This window comes from Schistosoma haematobium, chromosome 1, assembly GCF_000699445.3.
Source record: "Schistosoma haematobium chromosome 1, whole genome shotgun sequence".
In the NCBI taxonomy this organism is placed as follows: domain Eukaryota; kingdom Metazoa; phylum Platyhelminthes; class Trematoda; order Strigeidida; family Schistosomatidae; genus Schistosoma; species Schistosoma haematobium.
This window is the reverse complement of record NC_067196.1, coordinates 68,946,528-68,964,403: the sequence shown is the minus strand read 5'-3', so window position 1 is coordinate 68,964,403 and position 17,876 is coordinate 68,946,528. Positions and strand designations below refer to the sequence as shown.

Here is a 17,876-nt window from a genome sequence, read left to right as displayed (position 1 = left end):
CGGAAGAGTATATTTGGCGATGACCAATATATCGGAATTCTCTGATCTAATCTGGCTAGCGATTGCGGTTGATGTTGAGCACGGCGTTACCATACGTGATCTGGTGCGGATGCCTGACCGAGCGCCTTCAGCTAGATGAGTCCACTAAAACATATGGTCAGCATCCAATGTCGAAAACTTACAGAGCTATTTATTTTGGGGATTTATTTACCGCTACACGTTTGATCTAAGCTGGATATTAGTTGGGAAGTATATGTAGCACGTTGTGTGCAATCTTTGGCATCGAATATTGAAGGAAATGCATATATTTAACACTTTCGCAAAGCTTTGATAACTTGGTGGTATTATGTTTAACTTCAGTCATTGCTTTTCCTGGCGGGTTCGTTGTCACCTTGGGGACTACGTATCCGACTTCATGTTCTAATCACGTTAATAGACTGGTGGTTTCGTCGGATCGATGCTGGAAAACCTTGGGATGTTGGATTCTCCTTCTGGCGACCCGAATGCTTTGAAGAAAGATGTGTCTGACTTGATGGCAGATGCACGTAAATCAAGGAAAGCAGTTTTCAGACGAACAATCGATTATAATGCTTCTGCTATCAACTACCTTCAAAACAGAATTTGGGTCAGTAGGGACTTAGACCGTCCAATGCTTCAGCCGGATTACTTGTGGAGTCCTAAGGTAATGTGAGGTAGTGTTCTTCCTACTTGTCAGTTGTGTCCTCCTAGGAGCTACATGGATTCTCCCATGAATTGCGTCATGTCGAAGCCTGTTCGTACATCTACTAATAAGAATAAATGTCCTATATACTGCGTTTGTGTAAGTAAACACTTTTCTCACTTTCGTAGTGGACACCTGAAGGGAGGCGGCTGATAACAGGAGCTTTCAGTGGTGAATTTACTTTGTGGAACGGTTTGACATTCAATTTTGAGACTATTTTACAGGTGAGGCATTTTATTTGTTCGCGTTTATGACGGATTTACGGGCCCTGGTTTTGTAGTCGTTTTGACCCCGAATGAATCCTTAATCAGTTACCAAGTTTATAGATATCACCAGTTAGCTTTTCGTGAACATTGTTGAGTAATCATCATGCCCGTTAAGGCAGGGCTAGTTCGAACTCACAATACGCCACGGCACTGTGTACTATTATATTCTCAATGTGGACACTAAGTTTGGTGCTAGAATCTCCACTGTCATTAAACGTGTTTCATTGCTTCAGTTGTAGAAACTAATGCTTAATGTCACCTATTCTATTCCATTTTCCAGTGTATAAACGGCTTACAAGAATAAGTACTGCATACCTTGTCTCCAGTGCAGTGGTCCCCACAATTGCCTCCTAGTTTCATTGTTATTTGAATGTTCCGGTTGCGCTCTAATCCCAACTCACTGTTTAGATAAAATGTAAGACTAGTCGTGTCACATACTCTCCGCCTCAGGTTCATAATATGTCTAGAACTTAGGTTGTTTTTCACTCCGATCAGTCCTAATATTCCTTTCATCACATGTTTAGTCGATCTTTTGAAAACCATTCTTGTTAACCTTGTATCATGAAAGATCCCATGGTACTAACTTATCCGTCGGATTCGTGCTTATGATGAATATCCACCATGTAACCAGGAGATGGTTTATTTGCTACTACTAGTTCCTCTATTCCATTGTAGGCCGCTTCTTTTTTTATGATCGCTGTGCAATTGCCAGACATTCTATTTTTGTATATTTACTAAGAACGACAGTATAAACCAGTTTGTTCAGATGTACCTATATATATAATTCCATGAGCTTCAGTCTTCATTCATTCATGTTTTATTCTAACAAAATTTTACTACTGGTATCAGTAAGAAGTTGCAGTCGGGACTAAAATCATGTTTCTTTTATCCTTGTTTTCGCTTGTTATCTCTGACTAAAAGTGTGACGGCTTCCTCCTACGTAGGTTCTTATTTAATATACTTGGGATCTACTTGTATAAATTCCGTGGGAAGTCATTAGTACCTAAGGCCTGCCGTCCCAACCAGATTTCTACTCGGAAATATCTTTTTGTGAGACTAGTAAAACATCGGTATTTAGAATTGCACGTAGGATGTGATCTTCATGTATTTTTACGCTCCACTTCTGGCCCGAAAGACCTATTAAGCATGTTTATCATATCACATTTTATGATTAGGAGATACCACTTAAAGAATTTCAGGTTAACATTTTGAAAAGGCGAACCTCTTTTGTAGAGGGTGTTTCTGGTTGTACTTATCAGAGTACCTCTGTTTTGTTCTCGGACTGCGCTTATACTATGCAACTCGAATGGATTGACTAGGATAAATAACGGTAATTCTTCGTCACTGTCAGGAACCTTTTTTCGGAGAGATGTTGAGTAGCTTTCAATTAGATCGTAGTATCGTTTTCCTGTGTAAATGCTTACTTAGGGTGATAACCTAAATTGCATATCCACATATTTATTAAGTTACGTATTTTATGTATAACCCAAATGTATCTTCTAGAAGCTTTCATTCCCGAAGGGTCCTTGCGCGTAGTTCTGTTTGGTATTTGCACTAGGCTTGTCTTTGAAAATAAATTAAGTTACCGTTATTTCTAACAGATTTGTTTCGGGCGTTATAAAATGTTAAAGTTGACTCAAATGTTTCTCCCACAAGTGCCGTTTCATTACTTATTGATTAGGCCACCTTAGTTTCTTATTTCTTAATTTTACGGTGAGATTTATGTAGTGAGTTATTGAGTTATACTTTTTACTACAGGCCCATGAATCGCAAATCCGTTGTATGAAATGGTCTCACAACGAAGAATGGTTACTCACTGCTGATCATTCTGGATATGTAAAGTATTGGCAAGCTAATATGAACAATGTTGAAATGTATCAAGCACATAAGGAACCAATTCGTGGCGTAAGGTACGCTTTTCCTGATTTGGAATCATCTTGTTCAGTTTCAACAACTTTAACTCTACATAAAACTATGACGTTTAACAAATGTCTAGATTTGTTTTCAAAATTGTACTGTTTATTTTTAAGCACAAAATACACCAGTTGTGAAATTGTAGGCCTAATAAAGGTCTTATATATATTGCTCCTAGCTTGGGTAGTTCCAGTTTTATATTACTTCTACGGGGATATTTTGATAAAATTGGGGAGTGTTAAGACACAAGTTGGTTGAGTTATTAGGATTGTAAGAGGTCTATTCACTTTATCACTTGGCTTTTCGAGACGCAAAAGAGTTTTAGTGACATAAATACGTGTGTCTTAAAACATTTTCTTGGAGCTAAAAATGGTTCATGTTTAACAGGCAAATATATTAAAATATTCCTGAATGGTATTACTTGATAGGCTTAAGTGCTTTGTGAGTAAAATTTATCGCGATAGCAGCTGTTGTTTAGTTGATTGTCAGAAATGTTTTCTCATCTGTAATTACCAGATCCAGTAACTTAGTTAACTGATATTTACCAATATTTTCTTTGAATGTATCTCTTTAGGATCATAATAAAGGCAGTGCAGTCTAAATGTATCCACTGTGTGCAGTGATTTCCTTAGAATCTGTTAAACCGGCTGTCAAAATTATAATAGTGGGCTGTAAACGAGTTCGTTATACTCAAGTTGTAGTATAGAAGCTGGTTTACGGTTTAAGTATTCTGTCATTTAAACTAGCAAAGTTTAGCGTTGCAAGGTTGAAAACAAGAATATATGATAGTCATAGTTTGAGTTACTTGCTTTAACGGGTCAATAGCTGTGCGCTTCTGAATATGTTAGTACTCATTTTTGGTGAGGCACGCTTAGCATATAAGGGAGTTAAATGAAGTGTAGGTTCATCGTATTTTCACTTTAACTATCAGGATATATTACTACCAGCGACTTGACTACTCCTATGAATCCGGTGTTCATCTTGATGTGCTAATGCGGTATGCCAACTTGGATCGGTGCATATATGTGCCTTGTCCAACGTAGCTAACTGACTGATATAGGTAACCAGTATTTTTTTACCATCGATGAATGGAACGGTCTTGTGTTTTGTCCAGTTCATCGAAATCCATCTCCTGTACAGTATTACTCTTAATATTTCTACAGTCCGTTTTTAACGCCTTAATTTGTACCGTTTGTTTATGACTACTGCGCTATACATCAGAATAAATCATCCACCGTTTACCGTATTAATAGCTTTTTGTTTTGCAATCGATATAGGAGCAACTTCTGTTTTATATATTTGGCTCGTTTATATAACAACATCAACTCGTTTATGTTATAATACCTAATATTTGATTATACGTTTGTAGAAATGTAAATACGAGGGTTTTTGAGCCTCACTCAACTTCGAACATATTAGTCCCAATCTTTTTAGTGGTGTAAACGGAAATAAATTATCTAAACAGTATTATTTCAGAAATCATGTTGATCTACGGAATATAACTGACTCCTCGTCACTAGGCCTTCCGGTTAAAGTTTTGTTTTCTTTGGTTTTCCTAAATTTTGGTTTTTCAGAATCGACAATAATACTGTTTTGTTTCTTCATCCAAATACCAGATTAGAGTTTGTAATAGATCTAATTTTGGACGTTTTACTCTCTAACCGTCTGGACGTATTCCGAAATTTCCCTTATACCCCTACTTTCTAGATGAACGGTGTCAGTTTTGTCATGTATATTTATTTACTATACGCTGTTACCAGAGTTATCAACACCAATTCAAACAGGTAGTTATGAATGTATATCTTTAAGCCACTGGTTTTGTATGTGTTCGCCTTTAGAATATGTTGGTCTTTCCAAGTTGTTTCAGAAAGATGAATATAGTCCATGGATCGTAGGAAAGTTCTCTGAATTAATATTCAATTAATTTAAGCTTGTGGTCGTTTTTTAGATGACTAGGATTGAATGCCCGTCCGTCCACCACTTTGAGTTGATAAATTCATTGTCGTTTCAGTTTGCTCATTCTGTTCATGGAGTTAATAAAAGTGGTTTGTTAACGTTAAGTATTTATAAATAGCTCAGTTTTAATATCACCAGGGTGTACAATGATTTCATCATTTTGAAGATTTACGCCACTTAAGCTGCCATTCTTATCTTCTCTAGAGGTTTTTACTTATAAATCGGAAGTGTAGGAAATAAAATCTTAATGAAATACTGTCTTTTATCATTTGTAGTTTTTGCCCATTCGACAATAAATTCGTTACCTGCAGTGATGATTCTACCGTACGTATTTGGGATTTTCATCGTTGTGCTGAGGAGCGCGTGCTCCGAGGTGAGTACGGTTAAAATTGTCTTGCCAACATACGCCTCAAAATGAAATCAATTAACTACATTCCTAACCAGTTTTTATGTTTATCAGCCTTGGAAAATACAATTCAAATAAGGTTAATGCGATTTGAACGGATCGTTTGCAAATTTATGGTTATAATTGATAGCAATCGTTAATACATGAAATTCCGGTTTCGTATGTTTGCTTCAACTCCGTTAAGAAGTCCGGTGCTTTTTGAAAAAATCCGTGTTTCAACAACCCGAAATATAGTCAATAATGGTGAAGGTTTGCGTATTGGTTTTTGACAAAATCAGGACAAAGTTAGTGACTTGTCTATATATAATTACGTAGTTGAAGGTTGACACTAAAAATAAGTTCTCTCGGGCGGGGGTATATACGTATGTTGTGGCAGTTTCAGTCGGAATAGAGCTGTGTTTGCCATCCGCTGAGAGTGCTTCAGGTTAAATCAGGTACCGTTTGAATTTGTTTGTATGTATTTACGGGTTTGAGTTGTTGATAATCATTCTTAGACATGATATTAAGCACTGTGTTAACAAATTTTATCATGAATAGATCAATGTTGGAAGCTTAAGAAGGAGGAGTTAGTTTTGGTTTCCGTGTAATTGTTTGGATAAAATTGTACTTTTGTTTTCCTGTTCGCATACAATACTTGTTCTTAGTAAAAAAGTTTGAAATTCTGTGATTAAAGGCGAACGAATGATTTTTGGTTGATTTGGAAAAGTTTTAACATACCAACTAGTTGTGGATTGGTGACCATCAGAAGTCTTATTTACTTGGTAATTAGCAATCATTTTCTGCTTTTTGAAGATATCGAAATTCGGTATCAAGAATGCGGCTCACAATTCCTGTTTCTTTTTGTGTATTCAGTGTCAACGCTAATATCTATGTTATTGATATTATTTACGTGCGTTAAAACGTTAAGTGATACACATCTATTCTTGTAGGAATTTTGCGAAATTAATGTTCTCCAGTAACTAATATTCACAGGTAAAATTACGGCAACTGTAGTAATTAACAACAGACAGATATCCTTGTTTATTGAATGTTCTCTCAGTCAGGTTGTCATTGACTTGGTGTTTTCTAAGATAGTAGCAAAGAACACCTAGACGAAAACAGTTTCATACTTTTAACTACGTTTAGTAAACCGTTCTACATGCATTTCAGACGACCTCAAACTATAAGGAAGTGAACTTCCGTTGGGTATGCTTTCACCATGATGATCCCTTTATTATTTAGCTTGGATTATCTTGATGTTCAAAACATTTTCAGCACGACAAAGGTGAATGACACGGATAGAACAATATCCGCTAGAATTAATTCCATCAATATCTTCGTTGGATTCTCAGTTTATAAACCATAAAATTGTCTAATGTTCAGCTTCAAATGTTAACTCAGTAAAACTGAATAGTCCACCATACAAAGTCAAATTTGATGTTTTTACCATGAAATATGGTACAGAAAGGAATATGAAAGGAGATGGATGTGTGCTTCAAATAATTAAAAAAGACCATCTATGATGCTTAATTATTCTCCCATACAATCATATTTATGTACCCATTATGGTTGCTTTGATTTCTCTATGCTACAACACAGTCTATGATCTAACATATCAGTTTTAACTGTCCACTCTACTTAATTTTTGGGAAGAATATCCAGTTGGTTTTTTCAGATCAAAATGTACCAAATGATCCTCTGTTTACCAACTGCTCGTTTTTAAAGTTGACCTCTAATATTAACTTCTAAATTTTCAGCTGCATTATTTTGTCAATAAACGTTCATTTTATTTATTATATAACTTCTTTCTCAATAAGTGTTCATTTTAGTAGAGATAGTGTTACCATCTACTGCGACATAATATAGGTTCTATGTGTAGTAAAACATACGAAACATATATTTTTCTTTTAGGTCACGGTTCTGATGTTCGTAGTGTAGCATGGCATCCTGTCCTTTCTCTTATAATATCTGGTAGCAAAGATGCACAGCAACCTATCAAATTGTGGGATCCCAAAACAGGCGAATCTGTATCTACATTGTAAGTTATCTCTAAATAAACAAAGCCACTACCGAGATACTGATATGCTTATTTTTAAACAATTTCTAAGACAAAAAAGTTTGACTATTCGGCATACTAATATTTCCCTCACTTCGTTAGGTGTAATAGTTGCATTTATCCGCTAACATTTCCGAATCCCTTATTTTTAAAACCAAATGACCTGTGATCAGTGATTAGGTTTGATGACTGATATGGTATTTTATCAAGCTTAATTGTAGACCAACACGATATGATTATTAGTCATCTCATTTTACGGGGTTTGGATTTGGGTTTTAAAGATTAGTGCCTTCAAATTGAATTACTATGCACTTACTGGAATTTAGGGTTGTTTGTTATCATAGTAGTCTACATCATAATTTTCAGGTTTCCCTCAATGAATTAATGCAAAAGGTGCTATTAAGTATTTGCTGAACTGTTGATATGTACCCTGTTTGGTTTAGTTCATATGGTCTCTGGTAAAAAGGCTTATTATGATCTAATTCTGTCATTGATAAAAATCGCGTTAAGGAAGTGTTCCCAATTATGAAAGCCTTACGTAACAAAGTATACTTCTGAGTAACTAAATAAATACTCTTCGTTTAACTGTATGGTGGTCAACCAAGATATTTTGAAACTGTGTGGGCAATGATTATGCAAAATTCATTTGTTCCAGTGGAAGTATGTATTGTCACAAGTATCTGATCACAGGATCTTCGGGATTAACCTCTAGTAGGTCACATTGTAAACCTGTTCTGAACAAGTTCACTTGAACTGAGACAGATTCCTAATTCAAAGTTGCACACTGACTAGGTGTTTTATAATATTTCTGAGCAATTTGACTTTTTTTATACATCGGTAATATACGAAACAAAAATATGGGTATCACTAATTATACTTAACATGGTTCATTTATAGGTATGTACATAAAAATACATGTACAGATGTTTCTTGGAATGATAATGGCAACTGGTTCTTAACTGCATCCAGAGATCATTTGATTAAATTATTTGATCTACGCAATCTTAAATCAGAGTTACAAACTTTTCGGGGTCATAAACGTGATGTCATGCGTGTTGCATGGCATCCATTTCATGAATCCTTGTTTGTAAGTGGTAGTGCTGATGGTGCTATTTTTTACTGGCTCGCTGGGTAAGTCCTTTAATTTTTTAAAACAATTATATGAACGAAGAATATTCTTTTCAATAATTCTTCATAAGGTTCTACAATTAGTAATCCATAAAATTGGTCAGATTTAAGGCAGAGAATGTGAATTTCTCAGCGATTTTAACTTTTCCTGAAGTATTTGTTGTTTCTTTAACGTTTATTTGTCAGCGACTTTTCATACTATACTTCAGCAGTATAAACTGCAATACAAAACCACATAATCTTAAGTTTTTAAAAATCAGATATTTTGATTATCTCTGATACCATGCATGACTCCAATGCCACTTAGTAAATGTAATTATTGACTCGGAACTAAGCATTTTGTTTTCTATGTATTTGGTTTTTGTAAGAGTAGATCATCAAACGGAAACCTGAGTTGGCTTAAAGAGTCTAAACAACGGTGTTCATAGGTTTAGTTCCGATTGGAGAACTACAGTTGTTTGAGTGAAAAATGTACCAAATATATCGAGGTCTACTAGTAATGTGTTTCGGTTGGAAAACCAGTAGTTCCAGTTGTTGGTTTATCATCGGGAAGAGTTATCAGAAGCTGTTTTTCCTAAAAAATCAAGTTGAAGCACAGCTGTAAAACCTCGCCCATAAAGTTTCTGATGAGTAATACTTGATTTCTTGCGATTACATTGTGTTTTCGTCATGTTACAGCACGAACAATTGTTGCTTTGCTTCTGTAGTTAACCCCTTGACAGTCTAGCATACTATAAATGATTTATAATGTAACTTTGTAAGCATTAGACTAAGAAAATGCTGTTTATACAGAGCTGTCAGTCTAAATTACAATTCACTTATCAAAATCCAATGCTTTATATTAATAGTTATTGCATAGTATACGTACTATACTATTTCAGACGTTTTTAACTGCACCAACCAGTTATTATCTGTTAAACTTAAGTGAGAAGTAATTACATGCAGTGACTAATTTTTATATTAATAGTTTGTAAAGCTTGTTGGTTTTAAAATTTATATTATATTCGCCAAAATAGGACGGATACTGAACTTGGAGCTGTAGACAACGCTCATGAAAGCATGATTTGGAGTCTCGCTTGGCATCCGTTTGGACATATTTTAGTTTCTGGGGCAAATGATTTTGCCACGTAAGTACTTTTCAAAATTATATGATTCATCACTTAAAGTTCTTATGCGATAAAATACCATTGTAACTTGTAGTGACTTGATCAGATTAATAAGATCAGAGTCAGTTTAAAACCTGGTATATGTGTAAACCGGTTCAAATTTCCATACTACATTAGCACAACGAGATGAAATTGTTCACACAGATCCCATATTAGTATGGGTAGTGACGATATTAGTGGTAATAAAAAAGATTAGGCAACGAAGATACGATTCAAGAAAATATAAATTGATGAATTTAGATATTTGGGATCTAAGGGAAGACAAAAAATGAATGCATCTGCACCACTGCAAACGATTTTGAGGCATGTCTAAAATGTTTAGCCATTGGTTACGATAATCACGCAAATCCCAATCAGGTAGCCCGTACGTGTTAACATGGCGCAGTTCAATCATCAATGACTTCATGCACTTATCGGTGACACGTCTTGGATTGGCCGCTCCTAGCTTTGCACCAAACAACATCGCCCGTCGAGGTAGGTGGAGATTAAGACCAGGATAGAATTCTCAGTTTCAAACAGCTTGTAACAATGTCTTTATTTATAGGATCATACTCTTTTCTGATATTAAGAATAATGTTTAATTACTAACTGATATTTCCTAGTAATTAGTTAGTTACTTCCTATATATCTTTGTTCGATCAAAGTCTTTTGGATGTAGTGTACATTTGATTTAACTACGGATTAAGATTAGCTATATATAATTGGTGTACAATGCCGAACAACCTGTTAAATAAGTTCCTGTATTCTTCATAATTATATGTTATGTAACTGAACCAATCCCTCTCTCTTTCGATGACGGGTGGATAGCAGTGAAATAGTCAATGCATCACACTGCAAGAACTTCGCTGTTCGTCTTGTAATGGATATGTAAGCTTCCTAGCTAGTTATCTCAAGACAACTCAGGTGGCGGGTTAAAAAATCAATTGAAGAAAAACATAAAAGCTCATAAAATGGGAGTTTTTTATGTAGCTACAAATAATGAACATATTTAAACCGTTCATGTACTTTCTTTAACTTTTAAATTCTTTGTTACAACAACCTTCATTTCATTCGCGTCTATACTGTTTTCGTCTTTTGGTAACTTTCGTCTCTTTAAAGTATGTTCTAGTTAGTGCAAACAACCCAGCAGCGAAGTCAATCGTGTTTCACGTTTAAATTGGTTAATATTATCAATTTTTTCATACTCAGGGCTTTCAATCTTAACATTTCTTGCTTTCTAGAAAATTCTGGACGCGCAATCGGCCAGGTGATGTTCTCAAAGATACAATTAGTGCAGTTGGTCCAGATAACCTTGTTCAAGCCGTCAGTGCAACAAATTTGTTAGCTAACACATATTCATTTGGAGACCCAGAAGTAGTCGATAATTCATTTAATATTGACCTGTTTAAATTACTCACGGAGACACCTATCTCCTCCAACCGGATAGATACTCTTGATGATTTAGCATTTTCTACTAATCCAAATGACTTGAGCACAACTGAAATACCCGGACTTAATGAAGGACCGGTGACAGACTTAAACATAACTGATACTGATGATCCTGAAGAGCGTGAGAAAAACAAACTCCGGAGTTCTCGGACTATTCCGAAGGAATTTGCTGCCAATTGGGCAAGTACACGGATCACAGCAATGCCAACTGTAATGATGGCCACACCTAGTCCGTCAGCAATCGCTGCTGCAGCCGCAGCGGCGGCTGCTGCTGTCAGCAATCTAAATGCAACGCCGCAGTATTTGCCTCCAGTTAAACCACCCGCTTTGAATAAAGAAAGGCTAGCGCAAAGTGCTGCCCCAATCAACCCATCAGAACCGGAAGCTATCGTAGATCAAATACAAGACAGAGGTTTTTGTAAGCCCAACCAAACACCCTTTGTTGAGCAACCAATTAGTGAGATGAACAATGGCGTTTCCACTCATAAGTATGACCAACCACCTTTCTCAGAACCACTGCCACCGAGGGGTTTGGAACAACATGTACCGATTCCTGAGCATAATGTAGACCTCAGAAATAGTACAAGTGAGTACTTTGAATTTTTATATTATCTGACAAAATGGATTGTCATATAATATTATCGATCCCATCCTACTTCAAGTAATGTAATTATCCAAATCTTAACAATCTGAAACAATCCCCGCTTGCACTATAAAGGTAACTAGGTTTTTGATTCATTTCCATTACTAACACTAGACCATCAAAAGCGCGTTGCTTCGTGCCTCAAGGTACCAAGAAATAAAAAACACCAAGTGAGATAAAAGTAACTAGGAATTATGCATCCAGATGTTGTTTAGTTTACTTATAAGACTACCGCCATTTAGTCTCGTTTCGACTAGGGTAGCTAACTTTTTAAATCACACCAAGAACTACCTGCAGTGGTAATCTTTAGAATTACAAACACGATATTTAATAAATATATTCTCTGTCATATCCCAATGAGTAGAAAAATTGTATTTCTGAAGTTTCGTGACTTAATGTAAGCCAGTTCTTCAAAGTAAATAAACAACCGAACTAAATGAACACAGGTTTAGGTAGTACAAATAAAACAATGCAGAATATTTTTAGTACATGGTATGTGTTGGTACTTTTTGTTATCTTAGCTTTTTTAAGCATATCACCATTCAGCTTGTCCATGTATGAGATAGGACGGTTATTGCCAAATGGTAATGAGACTGAGTGTTCCCCTACCAGTAGATAACTGGGGTGTAATCTGCTTTTGTTTGTGGTTTAGTATGATTAAAAAATTTCCTATTCTCGGGATTGGTACTAGGTGATAAGTTCTATGTAATTCATGCTCTGAACTGCATTCATTCTTCATATTGTATTCAAATGTTACATAATAAAGTTTTACAGATCCTCGAGTAAGTTTATCTGTATGATATCTGCTTAGCTTAATAGATAAAAAGTAGGAAATTTGTATTATTATTTCTGTGCTTACGAATAGCATTGCGTTCAACTATTGTTTTAGATCCATCATTAGACTGGAATCAACGAAATGAAGAACTCTCTTTACAAACTGAACACAACGCACCTTTACAAACAGAACAACCAAACAATCTATACCGCGAGCCATTCAGTGGGCCTCCGCAACTGTATAACGAACAAGAGAACTTTTTGGAATCAAAGCCATTTCCCAGGCATAGAGAAGACAGAGATTACAGAGATCATGAACACAGCGAGCAATTTAACCGGCCTTTTCCTGAAAATGACCATTACTATAATGGACCTCCTGGTGGCTTCAACAGTGGATCATATGGCCATCATAATCGTAATATGATTCCTAACGATCAAATGCATCCAGGAGAAAGGGGTCGACCATTTTCTCCTAATATGGAGAAATATCCTTACGACCGAAGGGGTGATCGACCTCCACCGATGAGGCAGAACTATGATGAAGATAGTTGGGGTAGGAGATGGCCAGATAACAGAAACACTCCTGATCGGTTAGACTATCCCCAGGGTCCACCTAGACGTCCTCCGCGAGAACACAGGCCGCCACACCCAGATTTTTACCCTGATCCTCGACATCCGCTCCCTCCTAACTTTGTCCCTCCACATAAACGTCCACCTCCAATGGGACCTGGTGGTCAACCGCCTGACCATATGAGAAAATATCCCCGACAAGACCCTTCTCGAAGCAAACCACCATGGACTGGTTACAGTCGGTGGTAGTTCAGAATTAAACAATCCTTGTACAGTCTGAGCAGCTCCGATACTGCTTTTCTCCAGTTACATTTTTGCATTCTTAATAAATGCGTATTAAACTTGTGTAAACTACTTTTTTAATGTGCTAGCTGTCATTGGGACTTTTGACGTACACTCATAATCCGTACTAATATTGTGTACACAAGCTACGACAGCATATTTTTGTAATATCAATGCAAGTAAATTTTGTCTTAACACGGGGAGGAAATCAGACATATCTGGCAGGGGATTTTTGGACTGAGAATATGTGGGTCCACTGCTTTATTCATCTAGAATAGCGGAAGTTTGCTCAAAAACTAAGCAATGGGAGGTGGGCAAATTCAAACACTTGATAGGTTTTGAATCGTCTAATAAACACCAACTTTCTTGATAGCCTGTAAATTTGCCGTACGCAAAACCGGGAATAGGTGTAAATGAGTGGTGCTGGTTTTTCACACGATCTAAACGCTTTATCAGAGTAATCGTAATTCGTCCGAGTAGATTGGTAACGATAAGCATAACGGACTACTCAGTCACACTGGCTAAGTCGCTTCTCACGCACAGCTGTCGTCTGATTGATGTTGTTCTACCACATTTGTGAGATAACTTAAAACTAACTAAATACTTGCACCTTAGATCTATGTCCAGCTCCTATACTCTACAACTACTGGGTGGACGGCTCAAAGTGAGACATGTTTTTTAATAATTGACCAAAACCGTATACAGCGTAAACTAGTTAGCGCAACATAAAAAATTGGAAGTAATCAACAGGTCTATTTTCTATCATCAAGCTAAGTATATGAGCGGACCAGTCCTTCGTATCATTTCAAACTCACCGGGTACAAAACATAACCAGAATTTCGCCTCTGTAATAAGAAACCATCTCACATACATCAGTAATTCCTGTAAAGACAAGAATTATAGTTATGCTTTTGCCATATCTGGACTCTGGGTGGATGCGTAAAAATACGTATATATCAACACTTTTATAAAAGTGAAATATGTGTGATGCTTATTATGAAAATGGTTAATATAAATTCCCTTTTATGAGTAAAATGTAGATGCTGAGTTTAACAGCAAAAGATAGGCTTTGACGTATTATGAATGGTAACAACTTGACTTATAAGTGTACGACCAATCAGCTATATAAAAGTTCGACTGAAGAAGCAAACATCCAACTTATTTATTCTAACAAACCGTGACATATCATAAAGCAAAAGAAGGATCGAAGAAACGAAAGGTTAACAATACTACTTCTTAGGAGATAAGTTTATCTCGTCTATTATGTATTTCGTGTGAGTTCCACGTGCAACTAGTTCTCCTGACTGTTCGTTCACGAATTTGATTTCACAGAAGGCCATACGCTTCCCTTTCTTTAGTACATATGAATCTGACCTAATCCATGAGTCCAGTTTTCCCGGGTTTATAAATCTTCGGTGATTTTAGTTAGAATATATACGCACACAATGACTTACGATGCTTCAAGATTAACGCTGACGTGCTTCATACACCCTAATCTCATCAGATCGACAGAAGTTATAAAGTCGATAGCCCCAAGGATGTATCCACCATGTAAAGTGTTTAGTGAATTGGCTTCAGAAGTCGTAACTTTGAACCTACACGTCAGGCAATTATCTTTTACTGAAACAGCTTGGATTCCTCTGAAAACCTGGTTAAATGTCCCATGGCTTGTCAATTGTGATATGATCTGGTTAACGACATTCAAAGACATCTGAAATCGGAGTCGCATATGAAATAAGAGTATACAAACGTTTAAAAAATCACATCACAATATTATTATACGTTATTTCTATCTCGTGTTAAAAGTGCAGTTCCTGTCTAATAGTTTAGGTACCCAACATAAAACAACTTGACCAAGAAACTATACTTCACGTGTCATCGCAGCATACGTGACAGTCCTCCTAAGCAACTTTACCGGCAAATATTTTGTTAACGTTTGTTTACGAGTTTTTACATCAAATCTAACAATTCTAGTTTCTTTATCATTAGGATTTGACTCCATATCTTAAGTTCACCCTATCTGAGCAACATAACGAAAAGTCCGTCAGTTATTTTCTTTCATACGGCTTTATGTACCACTGAAGTAGTTTTCAGTCATTCACATTCTTAATCTGTAGTATCGGAATGTGAGTGTTAATGACTCTTGACTTATTTCTCATCTTTTCCGGTTTTACTATGGACATTTGGAAAGAATTTCGCTTAGCCTTGGAGTTTAAATTCCAGACAATAATTGTCGTCTTTTAATGTGATGGTTCAAATGACTTAGGTTTATGTGCTTGGTTTTAATCTATCAGAAACAAATCCGCACTTTGTTTTCAAAGCAATGATATCAAAATAATTGACAAAATTATTGCAAACAACAGCAGGAAACCAGGCATTAAGCTTGCATTTAGATTTGAAAATTTCTAAGATTACTAAAACACGAGACAGTGGGTTTTCACATGTGGAACATTCTAACTTATATATATATATATATATATATATATATATATATATATATATAACAAATCCCCCGGTTACCGGGAGGTTGAAGAAGCCACCTCTTATGGTCTTACCGACCTTGAATCAGCCTACGAAGGTACAAAAAGGAGGCCGTGGTAAAGTTCAACACAATTTATTTTGTCTGGCCTAACTGTCTTATTTAATGATTCGGGCTACGCCAGAATTACTTATACCCGGTCTGAGAACTTAAATGCCATCAGTGATGAATCATTTGAATAAATATATACACTACATAGAAGTAACTGGACAAATTTTAGGTTCAGAGTTGTGTATTCAGGGCCTACAGCCTGTCAGTCCTTTTCTAGTAAGCTTCTGAGTGTCTAGACTCCTTTTGAATGGATCAACTGAAGGGGTGGACACCACTTCTTTTAGTTATATGCTCCAAGAGTTGATGACTCGGTATGAAAACCTATATGGTAGAGGTATTTTTTCGTTATTAAATTTTGTACTCGCCTTCACTGATATCTGTGTTGGCCTGATCCGCTAGGAAGAAAAAAGAGGATATATGTGGACCAAAATAACTACACAGTATTCTATAAATCAAAATCAGATTACCTCTTAATCTACTCAAGGACAGAGTAAATAGATCTGGCTTCTCAAACCGCTCTTTGTATGATAAACCCCGGGGTTCTGGGATTTTACAGCTAGCTCCACTCTGTACTTTTTCCAGGATGTACAAGTAATTTTTTAAGCAGGGGCTAGCACCTTGGTTGTAATTTTCAAGTTTCAGTTACACCAAGGTTATGAATACTATACTTTCTTACATCCTTACGCCTGTTTTTCCTCGTGGAGGAACATAGGCCTCTTACCAACGCTCTCCATCCAACCCTGTCTTAAGCAATCCTTTCCGATTGCTATTCATTCTTTTCATGTCTGCTTTCGATTCCCGACTCAGTGTGTTCTTCGGCAATGCTCTTTTCCGATTCCCTTCAAGATTCAAATTTACGGCTTGCTTAGTGATGCAGTTTGATGATTCTTGTGTGCCCTTTCCACTTCCAACACTCTTTTTCATTTACTGTTCAGCTGGAAGGTGGTTCGTCCTCTCCTACAGTAGGTTGTGGTTGATAGTGTCCGGCCCACAAATATTGAGTATCCTACGTAGACGATTGTTTGTAAGCACTAGTACATTCTTGATGATGGTTTTAGTAGTTCTCCACGTTTCAGCTCCGTAGAGTAGGACTGGTTTAACATTCGTATTGAATATTCTGTCTTCGCTCTTGGCCGAGAGTTGTATGAGTTCCATATGTTCTTCAACTGTAAGAATGCGGCCATTTGTGATTACTGTAATGAACATATTAGTGTATAACTTGATGAATGCCCGTGTAGCGGTAAATAAATCTCCAAAATAAATAGCTCTGTAAATTTTCGACATTGGATGCTGACCACATTATTTTTAATGGACTCACCTAGCTGAAGGCGCTCGGTCAGGCATCCGCACCAGATCACGAGTGGGAACGTCGCGCTCAACAACCTCTGCGATAGCGAGCCAGATTAGATCAAACGATCCCCGATATATTTATAGCCTACCAAATATATCTTCGAGCCTCCTCGCTTCTGTCTTTTGATTTCACCTGGTGGGTATGCTTCATATTATAAGGTGTTACTCATTAAAGCGTTGTCAAACTCCGAATACCTGTGGCATATTCACCCGTCTTAAAGCCCATAGGATTCTAAAGCCCTTATCTGAGACCTCGTGGCAGTGGGCCATGGTCTTAAGATCATAATTCACTGTCACCCCAAGATCATAAAGAAACCGGACTACGAGCTCCGACTCTTCCTCCATACTGTACCTATTTACCTTTGTATCACAAATATGTATGAGCCATTTTTAGACCGACTAACCAGAACGTCTAAGTTCGCCTGAAATGTGAATACAGCTGAGTCTCCTGTTAATTATCGCCAGATATTTACATCATCAAGTTATGGTAGCATCGGGAACAGTTTTCGGCAGAGGTCGCAGAGTTGATCACCAATGTCTGCCTTCCATATCTAAGGACTGTCTGACTGTCTGACAGACTATATCAGTAATGAACTTGGTTAAGATGATTCCATGATCACTTTGTCCTATGGGTGGGAGTAAGGATA

The 17,876-nt window shown here is 36.7% G+C and overlaps 1 protein-coding gene across 3 annotated transcripts; it reads left to right on the top strand.

Moving 5' to 3' along the window:
• Positions 1-262: 262 nt before the first annotated feature.
• WDR33_1 (WD repeat-containing protein 33) lies at positions 263-13,358 on the top strand (the record flags this gene model as incomplete). 3 transcript variants are annotated; one of them, XM_035733707.2, is made up of 10 exons in its annotated part: positions 263-682; positions 716-820; positions 850-945; positions 2,746-2,897; positions 5,133-5,230; positions 7,154-7,280; positions 8,196-8,429; positions 9,443-9,553; positions 10,813-11,606; positions 12,529-13,256. In XM_035733707.2, the coding sequence occupies exons 1-10, from the start codon at positions 458-460 to the stop codon at positions 13,254-13,256; spliced, it is 2,670 nt and encodes an 889-aa protein (XP_035587829.1). In that variant the 5' UTR covers positions 263-457. The 3 variants fall into 3 exon arrangements, with proteins under 3 accessions (XP_035587829.1, XP_051074958.1, XP_051074959.1); XM_051209500.1 differs by having other exon boundaries at positions 716-945; positions 12,553-13,358; XM_051209501.1 differs by having other exon boundaries at positions 263-820; positions 12,553-13,358.
• Between the last annotated feature and the right edge of the window lie 4,518 nt (positions 13,359-17,876).